This window comes from Cannabis sativa, chromosome 1 (assembly GCF_029168945.1).
Source record: "Cannabis sativa cultivar Pink pepper isolate KNU-18-1 chromosome 1, ASM2916894v1, whole genome shotgun sequence".
Taxonomy (NCBI): domain Eukaryota; kingdom Viridiplantae; phylum Streptophyta; class Magnoliopsida; order Rosales; family Cannabaceae; genus Cannabis; species Cannabis sativa.
Window position 1 is genome coordinate 44,469,811 of NC_083601.1, and position 16,129 is coordinate 44,485,939.

The following is a 16,129-nucleotide window of genomic DNA, read 5'->3' on the forward strand; positions in this document are numbered from 1 at the left end:
TCTCTCACTTCTTGCATTGAACCTAGCTCAGAACTACTGCCATCGAACACACAGACCTTAACCTCGGTTGTAAGCTCCTACTGTCGTCTTCTCTCCCAGTCTCTCTTGTTTTTTGTATTTTTATTTCTTTTGGTTTTCTAGTTTTTTGCAATATTTAGCGTTGTATTTGCAATAATATATCATACGTGAGGTTATGAATGAAGTTTAGCAATATTTGGTGATATTTTGCGTGTTTAGCAATGATATTAGCGATGTATTTGTAACATGAGATTTATAAATGCACAATACATCGCTAATCATTGTGAAAACTTGAGTGTAATTTTACGACATTTAATGATGTGTTTAGCGATATTTTGCGTTATAGCGACATTTAGCGATGTTTTATGACATTGTCAAAAACTTGAAAAAAAAAAAACACAAAAAACGAGCGAGAAGAGAACTCCAACAATGGGTAGGTATTTCAGAGATTTCTGGGTGGTTGAGCTCATGGATTTTGGGGCTTCGGGGTGGAGACAATAAGACTTAGAGTTAGAGAGAGGATTTTTTTAAAATGTAAGGATATTTTTGGAAGGAAAACATATTAAAAGTATAAGTATTTTATTTCTAATTGGGTGGTATAAAAGACCATGCTTTATATTTAGAAGTAATTACATAAGGTACCATTCTTTGTAAAAAAATTACATTTTTACGTTTAAAGATTTTTCGTTTACATTTTTACGGCTTTTATAGAAATAACACGAAAATAACAAAAAAATACATAAAAGTAACATGAAATGACATCTAAATAACATCAAAAAATAACATACAAATAATAAAAAATCAACAATTAATTACAAGAATACAATTTCAAAAGACCATATTTTCTGTAAATAAAATAAAAAAAATCGTAAAAATGTTTAAAATTCTGTGAAACTATATTTTTGTAATTTTTTTTGTTGTTTATGTGTATTTGTAAAATAATCCCTTATATTTAAGCATGTTAAACCAAACTCATATCAAATAAAGGAAATCAACTATTTTCTTGATCTCTCTTACTTCTCATCCCATCCAATCTCTCCATTCATCATGTTCTCCCTCCTTCCTACTAAACATAGCCTTAGGTTCAAACCCGACCCTAAACATAGGAGAGCTAAGTTGGTGTGTATGGTCCACTTTGCCCAAGTGCTTAATTTTTTTTAAAAAAAAATTACACATTTTTTTTATTAAATAAGGACTCAAAAATATTTTTTTTTTCTGTAACTCACTAAATTTTAAGATCTTAAAGTACGTTAATTAAAATGAATGAAAATTGAAAAACAAGAATAAGAATAATAATAAAATTGAATTGAACTTAATATGCATATATATAAAAAATAAATAAAATTATATTGATATCTTATTTTGGAATAATTATTTTAATGGAATAATATATTATAATATCAATATTTTAAAATAATCGAACAAGAGATTATGATGAAATTGATTCTATTTAATTACAACTAACCAAATGCACTGTTAACAATATTGTTATCACAAAATTGTGTGAATTAATGTTGTTTTACATTAAACTTATCGTTTCTTTTCAAATAATTACGTATTATAACAAAAGCCTTGTTTCCCAAAATCGTTATTTGGATGAAAGTTGGCAAAAATTTTGCTTTGCACTATTTTAGTTGGAGGGAGAAAAGAGGAGAGGAGATAATAAATTTTTTTGTTTGACAAGAGGAATTGGAGATGACAACAGGGTGGGTTTGAATGAAGAAGAGAAATAAGAAGTGAAAGGATAGCAAATTATAATTATAAAGATATCATAATATAGTAATATGTATCATTCCATCAGTCTATTTTTTTACAAAAAAAAAAAAAAGAAATTATCACTCTTTCCTAATTTTTCATTCATCCTGTTTTCAGTCTTTTCTATCAAACAGAACCTTAATTGTACATAATTTCTCAAAAAAAAAAACAATTGTCTTCTTTGTGCACCTTGTTAATTGAATCCTTAAACAAAACACATGCTAAACGAAAGTTAGAAATCAGGGGTATTAAAGTCTTTTGTGAAATTTGACCAAAATTTACATAAAGCTCCATTGATGAAGATGATCGAGTATGAAGCTTGCGCGTTCTTCTTACTGTAACCCTAAGTACCACTGTATTGTTCACACTGGTTCTCCGGCCTGGCCCATCATTTAGAAGACCAGTGTTCATGGCTCGAAGCTTCATTTTGTGGCTTCACGGCCGTGGCGACTCTGGACCCGCGAACGAACCCATTAAGAACTTATTTACTTCACCCGAGTTCAGGAACACAGTCTGGTCCTTCCCTTCTGCGCCTCCGAACCCAGTCACCTTCTATAGTACGTTTTCACTTCTAATCTTTTGGGCAATTACTAATTATGTGTGTCTTTTTGTTTCAATATACACTTCGTTCATAATTGTGATTGTTTTATATCTGTGTCTGTTTTGATGACTTAAATTTTTATAACTCACATGGGTTTTCTATTGTTTTTGTTCGTGTGTGTTTTTGTTGTTATCATCAGGTGCTTTTACGTTCTTTTTAAATTGTTTTGGAGAAGACTTATGTTAGTTTTGTTATGTTCCCAATTATATATCTGGTGTTCTTTATAGACCAGGTGAATATAGTATTCAAGTTATTTACAATTTCAGTAGAAGAAAACTAAACCTGTTTTGAGGTTACAAGGGTTTACTAGGAAAATACATTTAAAGTGTTAGGTTTCTTGCAAAATATATAGGGGCTAGTATAGTTTGGGTATGTTCCTTCCCCTGAATTTTCAGACAATCTTATTTCATATAATGCTGTCTGAGTTATTTCCTTTTTCTTGTAGATGGAGCTATAAGTCCTTCATGGTTTGACATTCACGAGGTTCCGATTACTGCTGTAAGTATGACATGTTTTATACTTTTTAAATTTCCTTTTTCAGATTTCATGTAACTAATTGAGTGGAATCTGAAGTGTAAAAGTGTTGCAGTAATTAATTTGATCACAATAATAAGTTATGAATAGTTTTTACTGTTGGCTTGTACGGCGAATTGTTTGGTGCATTTGTGAAGTGTTTGAGATGATTTCCGTCTTGGAACCTATCTAGCACTAAGTTAGATATTCCTGGCTCCTTATACATTTCCTTAGTATTGGAAAATTTTGAAAAGAGTTCTGAAAATGCTTTCATAAATTAATTTGTTGTAGAAATTCTCATCATTCACTCATTTCAATAACAAAACTTAAAATGGTGCTATGTAAGCTCATTTATAACGTCATTTCTGGTTTATTTTGATTTCTTCTGCATCTTTACTATTGGTTTCAGGATTCACCAAAAGATGAAATTAGCTTGGTTAAAGCTGTAGAGAATGTACATAAGATGATTGACAAAGAGATAGCTGCTGGCACTAATCCTAATAATATATTTGTGTGTGGATTTAGTCAAGGAGGTTTGCCTTTCTCCTTCCTTCTCTCTTAATCTCACTAGTTCACATCACTGCATTATTGATCTGCATTTATTGCTAGTAACTTTGTATGTTGATCAATCTCCACCAGGTGCTCTGACACTGGCAAGTGTTCTTCTGTACCCAAAAACTCTGGGGGGAGGTGCAGTAATCAGCGGATGGGTCCCCTTTAATCCATCATTGATTGATCAAATTTCACCAGACGCCAAGAGGGTACTCCTTGGGATATAATTTCGATATGTCTAGTCTTGGTCTGCATGTTTTCCTTTTTTCCCTTGTCATTTTCTGAAGAAAGTAGTAAGAAAATGCACATGTAGTAAGGCCCATCCTCACTTTCCCACTGCTGTGTACCATTTCATGCAATCATACGATGTGAAATATGCAAATTAATTGCTGTTTTGTAAATAATTTAAGTACATGTTGAATTTAACTTGATGGGGAAACTGATTATATTGTAATACATTAATACATATTTTGAGTTGTAAACTTAAAACTTCTGTTCCATTCGTGTGTTTTTGTGTTTCAGACACCTATTTTGTGGTTACATGGAATGGATGACGAAAGGGTACTGTTTAAGGCAGGACTAGCTGGCCCCCCTCTCCTTGAAAATGCTGGTATAAGTTGTGAGTTTAAGGTAATATCCTACTGGTCAATATATAAATTTGACATTTGTTTTTTGTACTAAAATTTGACCCGTGACAAACTTTGTTCTGGTATACTTATTTGCAGCCTTATCCTGGTCTTACTCATACAATAATCAGTGAAGAGTTTGAGTATCTGGAGTCATGGATCAAAACTCGTCTGCAATGTTCTTCTTAGAGATTTTAATTTCATTACTGCTGAGCATCATCATATCAAAGGGAAAAACTTTCCAACAACTTTTCTGGGGCTGATATTCTGTTGCTTGTTTATATGAATATAAATTTTATTTTTAAAAACAACTTTCACCGACCTGGTAGTATTGTATATTGTATCAATAATTGCAAGAACGCCAACGTTGTTGGAAATTCTTTATTACTTTAGCTCTCACTTCATCATTAAATAGTCTCCTTCCCTACCTTTTTAAAAAATGTCCTTATGCAGTGTCTGAACAAAAAAAAGTAATGGCTTTTAGTCTCATTTTCATGCAGTGGTATGAGACAGACAAATACATTTCACTTAAAACTAAGCCATCAAATTAGAATATATAACTTTCAAGGGTACCAAAAAAATGATGCGGCTGAGTATATATAATATATGTATAGATGGCATATGTCATAAGGACAAATTGCTCTCTTGGACAAGTGATTATTAAGTAAAAACTTAATATCGTTATCATTCATGTGAGTAATTGTTACATTATCTTTATTCTCTAACTACTATTTTTTTCAGAAAATAATTACCATAACCATTTGGAACTTACCTCTTTTGTATTTGTCATGGAAAGCTAGCTAGTAGCTACGTACATACAATCCATCTTAAAATACCATTGCTGTCCTGTTGAAGAAGATATGGACTTCATTGAGTCAATAAACGAATATTCATAATCATTATTAAAAAAAAATAGAAAAAAAAAAGAAAAAAAAGGAGATTCCCATTTGGTAAGGGCACAACAAAGTATTAAAAAGTCAAATGAAATTACGCGTGATTAAATTATAAATTTATAAATCAGAACTCCAAGCAAGTGATTCTTCTCTAAAAATATTAAAAAATTCAAGCAACTGATAAGCTGGGTTTTTGACTTCATTTAATCAGAATAGTACATAATTTGTAACCAGTGAATATTTTCGTTTTTTTTCGATATATTGTTAGGTGAATGATAAGGAAATTGTGTAAACCTAAGTTAAAAAAAATAAATTATAATTTTCTTTTTTCTAAAAATAAACAATTAAATACAATATAAAAGAAGTCTCCCTTGGGATTAAGTTAGGGTTTGTTTCTAATAAAACAAACATAAAAGATGAATAATTTTGATGTTTATCTGTGGCCCATACCGCCCCCAAGACTTAACCCCTTTTATAATAATTTATTATTTTATATTTCCGACCAAGCAGCGACCAATCCCAACAACCCTACTTGATAAATTGACGTATACACTGGGAGTAGTAACCATAAGATCATAACGAATCAACGGTCTCTGATCAAGTCACCAAATGTCCAAACAAATCTTATTCAGTAAAATTTGAGACTACACTATACGCGTCGCACATGATTATTCCCTCAATAAGACCCCGACACATGTCACCAACTCCAATGTCTTCCTCTCTCTCTCTCTCTCTTCTCAGAATATAACCTTCAGTGACTCTTTAAGGTCCAAACTTCTCAGTCACCGTTAGATCAAAAATTTAAAACTCTCTCTCTCTTCTCTCTCTCTCTCTCTCTGAGTTCTCTCAAAAATTTAACTTAGCGATGAAGAAGCTGTACCGGAAGGGGACGGTTCATCCGTCACCGCCAATCATATCGGACCACCTGTCCTTTCTACCGGCTGCTATCCTCACCCTCACGGTGGCTTTGACTCCTGAAGACAGAGAGATCTTGGCCTATCTCATCTCCTGCTCCAACGGCGCCCTAAACTTCTCGTCTGCTCCGAGCCAAAGAAGTAGTAGACCCGCCTCCCAGCACAAGAACACAGTCTTCACAAGCTCCACCTCCGGTAAAGATCACCCGCCGCAGTTCAACTGCGACTGTTTCAGGTGCTACACGAGTTATTGGGTGAGGTGGGGATCGTCTCCGAATCGGCAACTCATTCACGAAATCATTGACGCGTTCGAGGATCAGTTGCTGACTCAGAACAAAGGAGGGAAGATTAGTAAGAAAGAGAGAAGGAACAAGAGAGGTAGTAATAATAGTACTACTACGCCTACTCGGGGCAGTGTTCGTGGTTCGGGTACTGAGTTGAATGGGTCCGAGTTGAGTTCGAGGTCATCAAAGGAAGATTTGTGTATCTCGGAATCGGTCCAAGGGTTGTGCAGTCGTCGCGATGATCACGGTCACAGTCAGGGTCATGTTGAAGGTGATGAAAATGATGAGGATGAGTCAATGGCATCAGAGAGAGGGTCTGTGAGAAGGTTTGTGAATTTCATTGGGGAGAGGATTTGGGGTGTTTGGGGCTAGACGTACTTTATAAAACATATATATATTTTCCTAAAATTAAATGAAGAAAAGGAAAATTAGTATATGAAAACTCAATGAAGAGAGGTGCGGATGAGCTTATAATTTAGTAAGTTTTTTCTTTCTTTCTTGATCTTCAACAACAAGGAGGAGTTTTACTTTTTGGCCCCATTGTAAATTACCCTTATGTAAAAAATGGGTATTTTTTATTTCTTTTTTTACATTTTGAATTAATGACTACAAAAACTAATGTTTCGTTCTCTCTTTTGAATATGTTGCATGCAAATATTGAGTACAATGGGTGGTGATTCTGAATGATTTTAAGGGGATAAGTGGGAACTGGGAGAGAGTTTTAGTTAGTGCTACTTACTGTTTGTGTAGGGTTGTTAAAAATTGATTCTTTTTGGATTGAGAACTTGAGAGGGGATTTAAGATTAAATTATTGATCAAAGATATGTACGGATCTTTCTAGGTAAGGTTAAGGTAATTCTCAATTCCATCACATGTGACCACGTTAAGTTCATTTAAGTTGGAATAGTTAAGATTTTCAGTTATTCAACTTAAATTTTAGTGGAAAATGGTGTTGCTGATTATGGAAAAGAGAATATACATAATTGAAGAGAGAAGCTTTTGAATTATTTGGTCCGTAATTAATTGGGTAAGAAGCTTAGATTTACTAATACCAAAAGGAATAGTTGAGTGGTCCAGGCCGAAGCCGACCATTATGACTAAAGAGGGCCCATGGCCATGGTGGAGTGAGGTTATGCATGGGCAAAATGCATATCGCCGGAAATATGACCTTTTTGAATTTCTTTTAGAGCCGGGAATCCCTGAAAATGCATGATGATTTTGCATTTACGAAATTGCCCATTTCTATGAGTGACCTAGTGATCGATGCAACAAGCTCACCGTACGATGTTGGGTACTTTTGGTACTTGAAAATGCAGAGGGTATAATGGTCATAAAAGTAATATGTGATGGGGTTTTGGGTAGGTGTCGCAATTAACGAGGTCGGCAAAAGTAAAGAGGGCTTCGATTAAAGCAACGGGACTCTGCCCAGGAAAAGTCCCACTAAAATAACTCCAGTCCAAACATCTTTTTCGTTGTTTTCTATGGGCTATTTTCATTCCTTCCATAATTGTTTTATTTTTGTCTCTTTTTTTACCATTTTACCCTCGTTCAATGTCTTTAAAATAATCATATTTGCACTAAAAATTATAGTTAACAAAGAACCTTTTAATGAACTGAAAATTTTCACTAATCATACATTAAATTGCGTTTTAACTGCTTGAATAAGTTATAAGAAAGCTTTATCAATGACTTTTGATCACTTTTGCTTACAAAAATGTCGATGGCCCCTTGATAATGATAAGAAAAGGTAGAGGAAAGATAAAGCTCACCTAATAAATAAGTATTATTTTTCATTGATAAAATTAATTTGTTGGTTGAGTTTATTATAATTATAACATGTAATTTATTAGCTGTTTATTTTATGTTAAAAGTTAATAAAATTGCACATTAAGCATGTGAAATTATTAAGTAAAAAGTTTTTTATGCTAGAAATTAGGAGTTATATATAGGCTATCATCTGTAGGGATTTTTTTTTTTTGGCTGGTTCCAAATAAAGTGTGAACTCCAAATGATAATACTAAATAGGCCTTCATAGGATTCCGTTTATTTTATTTATTTATTTAAATTTTATTAAAAATATTAACATAGTGTAATATAATTGTTTGTATGTAATTGTTTTTATATTTGTGTATATTTATATTTTATAAATAAATGAATCCTTAAGAAAACTTTTTACCTGTAAAGAAGGGACTGTTTAGCAGCTTAAGCACTTCTCTTAATTTCTTGTCATGTTTTTATTCATTTTACATGTATAATATATTGTGTTTCAGCTCACAATTAAGGGTTTAGCTAAATTGTTATGTTATTATTGAGATGAAAATATATGAACAACTTCAATAACAACTAAGAAATCAAGTACTTGAAGTTGGGGTGTCCATAAAGTATAAACTGTAGATTCGTGCAGATATTTTGTATAAACAACGAAAGATTTCCAAAAGACACGCATGTGATGTCACTGAATCCAACTCAATATATCCAAAACTCGACCTTCATTTACCAAAGCCTAAAAAACTGTCCAAATCCAAACTATATATATAAATCTATGAAAGTTGTACCTAATTTGGGGTACTCACATTACACAACACTTGTAAGAACAAGGTCCCATGTTATTAAATTCGGTGAGAGCAGTACTGAGCATCAATTCCTATTTTTAACTTTGCCTTTTAATAAACAATAAATAAATCCTATAACATTATTACTCATGCCGATTATGGCTTGTTGTTGGGACAACAGTCACTTCAGTAACCTATGTTTGATTAATTTAATTAAAATGAGTTCATTAAAGTAAGAAAGGGTATGTTAGGGAAATGAATTTGTGACTTTGTGGACAACCAATGGATATAGAAAGTGGAAAAGAGAGAGAGTATAGTAGTAGTAGCACATATTCCTCCAACAATAGCTTTGAGTTTCCCATATCTGTGTTATTGCAAGGCCCATCACCGTACACGTGTCCTTTCACACCTCGGTTAACCCTGATTCCCGTGTCCTTTTGTCAAAATCTTCAAAACCTTTTCTTTCTTTTATTTTCCTAATGCTTAATAATAATGATTAACCTCATTTGATACTGTTCGGCGGTTTATTAAATATCAATAATAATTAACGTTAGAAGGAATTATATCTTTTTTACACTTTAGTGGATTTTCATGGTTATCATTGTTATTTGTTACTACTACGATAGTGATCATTGTCTTTCATTTATTTTTCTTTCTTTTACTTATTTTGTGTAATATTACAATAACTAATTTTCCTTAAAACGTTTTTCTTAGTCTCTTCTTAAAGTAAACGAGTATTTTGCTCTCCTATAAAAAGCAAGAAAGAATCAATTAATTTATCATTTCATTTGTTATTATACCAATATACATATGTAATTAGGTATAAGTTTCAAATATTAATTAATGGAATCATTCATAATGACAGGGTTGTCTTCCTGTTTCTTTATTCATTCATTAATTTCACATATTTTAATTCAACAAATAATTGTAAAAAAATTACTAATTATTTGCCCACATCGACTATTAGTATTGAACAATAATGCTCTTTATATATATATATATATAAAATAGTATTATAAGATCATTTTCTCTTGAAATACTTGTACTTAGAAAAAGAATTATAAAAACAAATGATTCCTTTCTAATAGAACACGTTGAATAACAAATCGTCCTCATATGAGAAATGATATATTGTTAAGCTTAAGAAAGAAAAGAAATGACATAAACAATTATTCATATATATTACTTTTAACCCATTGTAAAAAAAAAAAGTGAATTTAAAAAATAATAAAAAAAAAAACGATTACCATACCAAAATAAATATAAATATTAAATTATGTTATGAATATATATTAAAAAGATACTACTCTTATAGTGGTACTAGTTTATGATGATAAAATTTGACATTTATGTGTTTTTTTTCTTAGTTTGGTAGATAAGGTAGAACACAGTTGTCGCTTAATTACATTCTTGGACCATATAACGTTCTATCAAAACTCCATTACATTACAACTTATTTTAATAGACCAGGTCCATGAAAAGGAAAAAGAGAAAATGGGAGTCACCACTCCACTAGTCAAACTCAAAAATGGAATTGGAGTATGAGTTAGTTTCATTCGAAGTTAAATAAAAAGATTAATTTATTTAAAATCAATGTAATAATAATAATAATAATAATAATAATAATAATAATAAAATGATACTAAAAGGCTAACCAGATAATTGACGAGATACCCGAATCTGACATATCCATTGGATTAGAGGTTTGAAACTTTAAAACTTGCCTCATTTCTCACGCATTTTCCTGTGGACCTAACTATTTATGTCTCTTAATTAATATTTTAATTATGGTTGGAGTCTTGGAGGAGTGGGATGTTTTTTATTCTATAAAAATGATCCTATTTAACAGCAAAACTAGTAGAATATTGAAAATATTAATAATAACTTGTAGTCGTAGTGTAGTACTAGTCAATTAGTCAATGAGGTGGAAATAAATTTAAAACTCAGTTATAACTTATTCACTCTTCTTAATACTCAGATTATTAACTACCAATCTACCATTAGGTTACGCTTATAATTATTGTTGTTGTATAATTTTTTTTACTCTCCTTTAATTTATAGCGACAATTAATCAATTACGTATGATAATAGTCATAGACAAGGCACACAGCAGAGTATAGGCTACGCCGCACCTGAATTTTGCTTAAAATGTAATTATCATACGAAAAAAATGTTAATATCTTATATTTTATGACCCACTTTAATTATTTGTTAATGCATTTGCCCCGTCACCGTTGATGGATCACATTTTTGTTAGTCAAGACTCGCTCTCACGAGATGTAATGCTAGCCGCTTTTATATTATTTTTTTAAAATTTAAGTCTTATATTTTAGAAGAAAAAAAAAAGAAACTGTTAACCGTTTATATCCATATCAGTTGGGTTGTTACATGGTCCATCTAATATTTTAAAAAGTAGAATGTGTTAAGCTGATTATACAAATATGTGTCTCTTCAAAAAAGGAAAATTATACAAGTGTAAACGTTTGATTTTGTCAAACACGAGTGATAAAATAAGGCATGCTAATCAGATTAGCGTAGTCAGTCTTTGAATTATTTTATTACTACGTAATTTTGACTTGGTCAACCAACTCTTTTGGCATATTTGCCTAAAAGAGACAAATTAATACGGGTGAGAAATGGTCAAGGATTATGACCTTTGGCAATATCATGATACATTTCCTTTTCTAAGGAAAAGAAAATAAAAACATAATAATAATAATTAGAAATAAATAAAACACTTGGGTTTCTGTTGCAACTTTTATGATTAAAATCACGTTATGTATGTGATAGGGACCAAATAAGAAATATCCAACTTCTTTTACGTGTTTGACTCGATATTTTTGACCTTAAACACATTCTTTGTGACAATCAAATGCACTATGAAAATATTTTACCTTTAAAAACAGAGATTTAGTTATGCCAATTATGCTTGTTGCAAAATTAAAATCCAACCATACAACTCCCAATAGTGTTTGATCCTTACATCTACATTAATGAGATGAGAGAAGAGATTTCCAGACCAATAATGATTATACACAATCATAGCTGGAAAGTCTCTTAATATCACCCACACATATTAGGTCTTAAAATAATAGATATTAATTTCTTTCCGTCCTTTCTTTCATTTATTAGAAATCCTTTTGAGAATACTTTAGAGATAAAATTTACAATATTAAATATCATTAATCGAGTACAAGATTCCCAATACAAGTATCAAAATGATTGGAGTACCAAACTCATCATGGTGGCCGTATATGAATAATAATCACTAGACAGAACAAACGCAACATTGTTTATGTATAAACATAGTAATGACAACATCGAGTACAGATTCCTTTGACAAAATCTGTGATAAAACCTTAATTAACCAAAGTAGAACCATCTTGTTGTGTAAAGGGTATTAAAGTTAGTTGTAACATTATACATTGACAAAGCCAAAACCAGTATCCATAGTGAGTAAAGAAGCATAATAAATTCATTTGCTTCTATTCTCATATTTTTAATTTTTTTTTTCTTTTTCAAAACCATATCATTGCATATGATTGGTTACTCACTGGTAGAATGCCAACCTTAGAAACCTATGGATAGTTACATTACAGAGTTGGAAAGAGCATGATCAAGCATGTACAAATTACAAATTGAACTGATTAGTAATTAATATACTAACGTGACAAGCGTTTTTCTTTTCTTCTTTTTTTTTTTAGCATGAATTAACAACAATAATACTAATTAGAGTAACAAATTAATAATACCTCTTTAGTTGAGTCAGTCAGCTAGGCATGTACAGGTATGGAAGAGCTCATAGATACACAACCTTTCAAGCGTTCAATAATGGCATTTCGGCTGACTAGGCTCGAATGGTGAGCAAGAGGAAGACCCTCCTTCACACACTCATCATACTTCTCCAAAACCGACACAATGTCACTGAAATCCGGCCTCTTTGAGGGGTTCGCCGCCCAACACCGCTTTATCAGATGAGCAAGAGCCGGTTGACAACTAGCTGGTAGAGGAGGCCTTTCATTCTGTAATACATAAAACAATATTCAATACTCAGTTTTAAGCAAAGTGTTAAATTTTTTATATAAACACAAATCACACAAGTAGAGTAGTGTGTACTAACATACAATTCAATAACTTTTCAAATTGAGTGAAGTATGATAAAGTTGTGTCATACCTACCAAGAATTAAAACTCTGTTTTTGTTTTTGTTTTATGTTATCTCAAGTAAGTTTGAGCAACATTTAGTTACAATAAACACATCTTTTTTCGAGATTTGGAAAAATAGCTATCTGACCTTCTCCGCCACAGCAAATGCAGCCTGCACAGGGGTCATTCCTTGAAAAGGCAGCAAGGCCGTTGTGAGTTCCCATAGCACAATCCCAAAACTATAAACATCAACTTTTCTGGTGTAAGGCTTCTCCTTAATCATTTCTGGCGCCATCCAACGGTATGTTCCCATGTTACCTTTGGTCTCCTGACACTGTGTTTCTAGACATGAAGTACCAAAATCTGCCACCTTAACTCTCATATCATCATTTAGAAGTAAATTATTTGATTTTAAGTCCCTGTGGATTACACCTTGAGAGTGAAGGTACTCCATTCCTCGAGATATGTCAAGAGCTAACCTTAGAATTGTTTCTGTTGAGAGTGAATAAGGCTCCTTCTTGTTCAGGTACATCCTCAGTGTTCCTTGTGACATGTATTCTGTTATAATACAGTACACAGGGGGTTTTCTACAAGCTGCAATAAACTGCAATACGAGACAAAAATTAATTAAAATGGTCAATGAAGAACACCACATTCAAGTTTCACAAAGCATTCCAAATTCTGACAATCTTTAATTACCAATGCATATTATCAATAGGAATAAAGTCAAAAACCTGTTTTATTTGTTGGTTGATTCCTATTTCAAACAAAACAGAGAAGAATCCAAAAGAAAATAAAAAAAAAAAGAACTTCAATCAGAATTGTTTAGACTTCTAAATCTTGATTGTGTTTGTTTGGTTGTGTGAGTTAAACCAATTAAGAACTAAGTAGGGGGGAAACAATGTGAGTGGGGTAACTATGTCTAATATGTGATGGTCAAAATTAGCCCCTTGCGATAGAGACACCAAAATATAATAATGGGACTAATCAGCAAACATTTACAATCAAACAGTTATACAGTGTGCAAACAAAATCTTATTTGTATGTCATATATAATAAAAAAAAATATTTTTGTTGTTTGCCCACTAACGTAAGTGGGAAAATAATCAAGGAAGCACTAGTTAAAATTTGGAAAGAATCCAAAAGGGTTACCTGCACTATGTTTGGATGAAAGAGACGTGAGAGGAAGGCGACCTCAGACTTAAATTGCTGCTCAAGTAAGGTTCTTGTTTCCTCATTCTGGTTTGGAATCCTTACCATTTTCACAGCAACGGCTCTCTGCTTGTAAATTCCTCGATAGATTCTACTATGGGCTCCTGAAGCGAATTTGTTACCAATGAAGAGTTGGGAAAGATCAGCAGTCCACTCCTCCTCTTGGTCCTCCTTTGATGGCTCCCAAGTTTCTACATTTTCTGAATCCAATATCATGGACCATGACTCTAAGCTGTCAAATCTCTTTCTCTCCAAAGTCTCCATATCTGAACTTGCTTGGGTTTTTGAGGAGGAAGGGACTGGTAAAGGTTTGCTCTTTGACTTTCTAATACGAAGTGCATGAAAACACGAGGACGCCATTAGAGCTTGCTCTCTTCAAAGGCCAAAAGAATATTGGAAGGGAATCTTATAATAATATTATCAAAAACCAAACAATCAAAAGGAACCCTCCTTCTGAATGTGTGAATCGATTTCAGGAAGTGCATGAACTGATTCAAAAACATGGGTTCCGAAGAAGAATGGAAAAGAAATATGGGGTTTCATGAATTTAACGAAACATACGCTGAACCTGATTAAACCCATCGAGAGTTAGGTGAAAGAAGAGCCAAACTAACATTTTCTCATGTCATAATACATATAATTAAGAAGCAGAACAGCCCTTTTGAGTATCAAAGCAGAAGAAACCAGTTAGTGATGAAGAACAACTTCATGACGAATAGAAGAAAACTCATGCAGATGGAGATCATGGTTTCGTGAAACGAGGGAGGCAAAACGAAGGAACAGAATCCATGGAAATCCAGAGTTTCTTGAATAAAGGGAGCAGAAGAGAGAGTTTTTTCAGGGCTGGTGTTTCTGATAGGATCAGGAGGATTAGGTTGTTTGGCAGTAGAAAAAGATGAACTCAAAGGAAAGAGATTTCAGGAGAGGCTCGTGATTGCTCGGTTCAAAAAGGCAAAACCTTTTTTACGAGAGAGAGAGAGAGAGAGAGAGAGAGAGAGAAGAGAGGTGACTTTTTTCTTGGCCATATGCAGCTCCCACTGATTTCTGTTCCAGGATCCTTTTAGGATCATCAATGCTAAGTGGGCACAGTGGCAAAGGCTTCTTCACAGATTATTATGCTATCTATCTATCCTTTACAAACTTTGGGTTCCATTGTACCCCCATCATCTTTTAACGGTAATGCCACTCTTTTTTGTACTCAAAATTATGAAATAAAAAAAAGAAAGAAAAATAGAAGAACTCAACTACAAGTGGCATGCATACGCGGGACCATACAATACAACTAGATGAAAAGCGGCGAATCAATCACCTAACCATGTGTGTTTTCATGATATTTTTCAACTTATTGCATAATGGACAATTACACAATTTTTTTAATCAAATATTTTTTATATAGTTTTTGTGGTATTGGCTTTGGTACTTACTTTTAGTTCATGGGATTAATTTTTATCTTTGTCTATTTTAGAGGGTGAAAAAGATGCATCACAAGTGGACTATAGTTAGTAGTTGGCCTCAAACACGGTTCAGTAAACTTCCCCTAACGAAAAAATAAAAGGCTTCACAATAGTACTTATGTCCAATTTGTTAATTGTCTCAAATTAATTAACTGTTTTCTACAACTTCTAATGATTTTGAACTTATGTCTCTAACCCCACCTGGTTTTCTGATGGGGTACTATATTGTTATTATTATTATTATTTTGAGAATTACTAAAAACTATATTTCCTCGATATCATATAGTTATTGATGAAATAAATATCGGGTTTCATATAACTTGGTAATAAATTTTAAAAAATATCGTTAACTATTCATAGGACATTATTACTGGTGTCTAATAATAATGCTTTATTATTTTCAAATGATGAGTTTGGAAGCAAAGAAAGAGTTATTGAAACTTTTCTTTTCTTTTTTCCTTATTGTTTTAGTTTATTTTATGTTTTCTTCTGTCTTTACTTAATAAACAGTTTTTTTGTTCAAAGAATAATGAACTCATAGCTTTATTCTAAAACCAAGCAACGTGAATTTGCTAGGAGGAAAAGAACAAAGCCTTGAGTGGTGACACGG

General features: G+C 32.4%; 3 protein-coding genes across 3 annotated transcripts; 2 read left to right on the forward strand and 1 right to left on the reverse strand.

Moving 5' to 3' along the window:
- The first annotated feature begins 1,644 nt into the window (after positions 1-1,644).
- LOC115707379 (probable carboxylesterase SOBER1-like) lies at positions 1,645-4,452 on the forward strand. Its single transcript, XM_030635330.2, has 6 exons — positions 1,645-2,330; positions 2,820-2,872; positions 3,297-3,420; positions 3,527-3,648; positions 3,962-4,069; positions 4,165-4,452. The coding sequence occupies exons 1-6, from the start codon at positions 2,183-2,185 to the stop codon at positions 4,252-4,254; spliced, it is 645 nt and encodes a 214-aa protein (XP_030491190.2). The 5' UTR covers positions 1,645-2,182; the 3' UTR covers positions 4,255-4,452.
- Positions 4,453-4,970: 518 nt separating this feature from the next.
- Positions 4,971-6,785, forward strand: LOC115707380 (uncharacterized). Its single transcript, XM_030635331.2, has one exon. The coding sequence runs from the start codon at positions 5,824-5,826 to the stop codon at positions 6,526-6,528; it is 705 nt and encodes a 234-aa protein (XP_030491191.2). The 5' UTR covers positions 4,971-5,823; the 3' UTR covers positions 6,529-6,785.
- Positions 6,786-12,071: 5,286 nt separating this feature from the next.
- On the reverse strand, positions 12,072-15,368 carry LOC115707716 (serine/threonine/tyrosine-protein kinase HT1). The gene is made up of 3 exons (XM_030635747.2): positions 14,006-15,368; positions 13,002-13,457; positions 12,072-12,730 (listed from the first exon to the last, which is right to left on the reverse strand). Exons 1-3 carry the CDS (start codon positions 14,423-14,425, stop codon positions 12,482-12,484), a joined length of 1,125 nt encoding a protein of 374 aa, XP_030491607.1. The 5' UTR covers positions 14,426-15,368; the 3' UTR covers positions 12,072-12,481.
- Between the last annotated feature and the right edge of the window lie 761 nt (positions 15,369-16,129).

Coding starts and splice junctions, on each gene's coding strand:
- LOC115707380 (XM_030635331.2), top strand. CDS start 5,824: ATGAAGAAGCTGTACCGGAAGGGGACGGTTCATCCGTCACCGCCAATC.
- LOC115707716 (XM_030635747.2), bottom strand. CDS start 14,425: ATGGCGTCCTCGTGTTTTCATGCACTTCGTATTAGAAAGTCAAAGAGC. Junction 13,458..14,005: donor TTCATCCAAACATAGTGCAG/GTAACCCTTTTG, acceptor CTCGTATTGCAG/TTTATTGCAGCTTGTAGAAA. Junction 12,731..13,001: donor CATTTGCTGTGGCGGAGAAG/GTCAGATAGCTA, acceptor TATGTATTACAG/AATGAAAGGCCTCCTCTACC.
- LOC115707379 (XM_030635330.2), top strand. CDS start 2,183: ATGGCTCGAAGCTTCATTTTGTGGCTTCACGGCCGTGGCGACTCTGGA. Junction 2,331..2,819: donor GAACCCAGTCACCTTCTATA/GTACGTTTTCAC, acceptor TTTTTCTTGTAG/ATGGAGCTATAAGTCCTTCA. Junction 3,421..3,526: donor GTGTGGATTTAGTCAAGGAG/GTTTGCCTTTCT, acceptor AATCTCCACCAG/GTGCTCTGACACTGGCAAGT.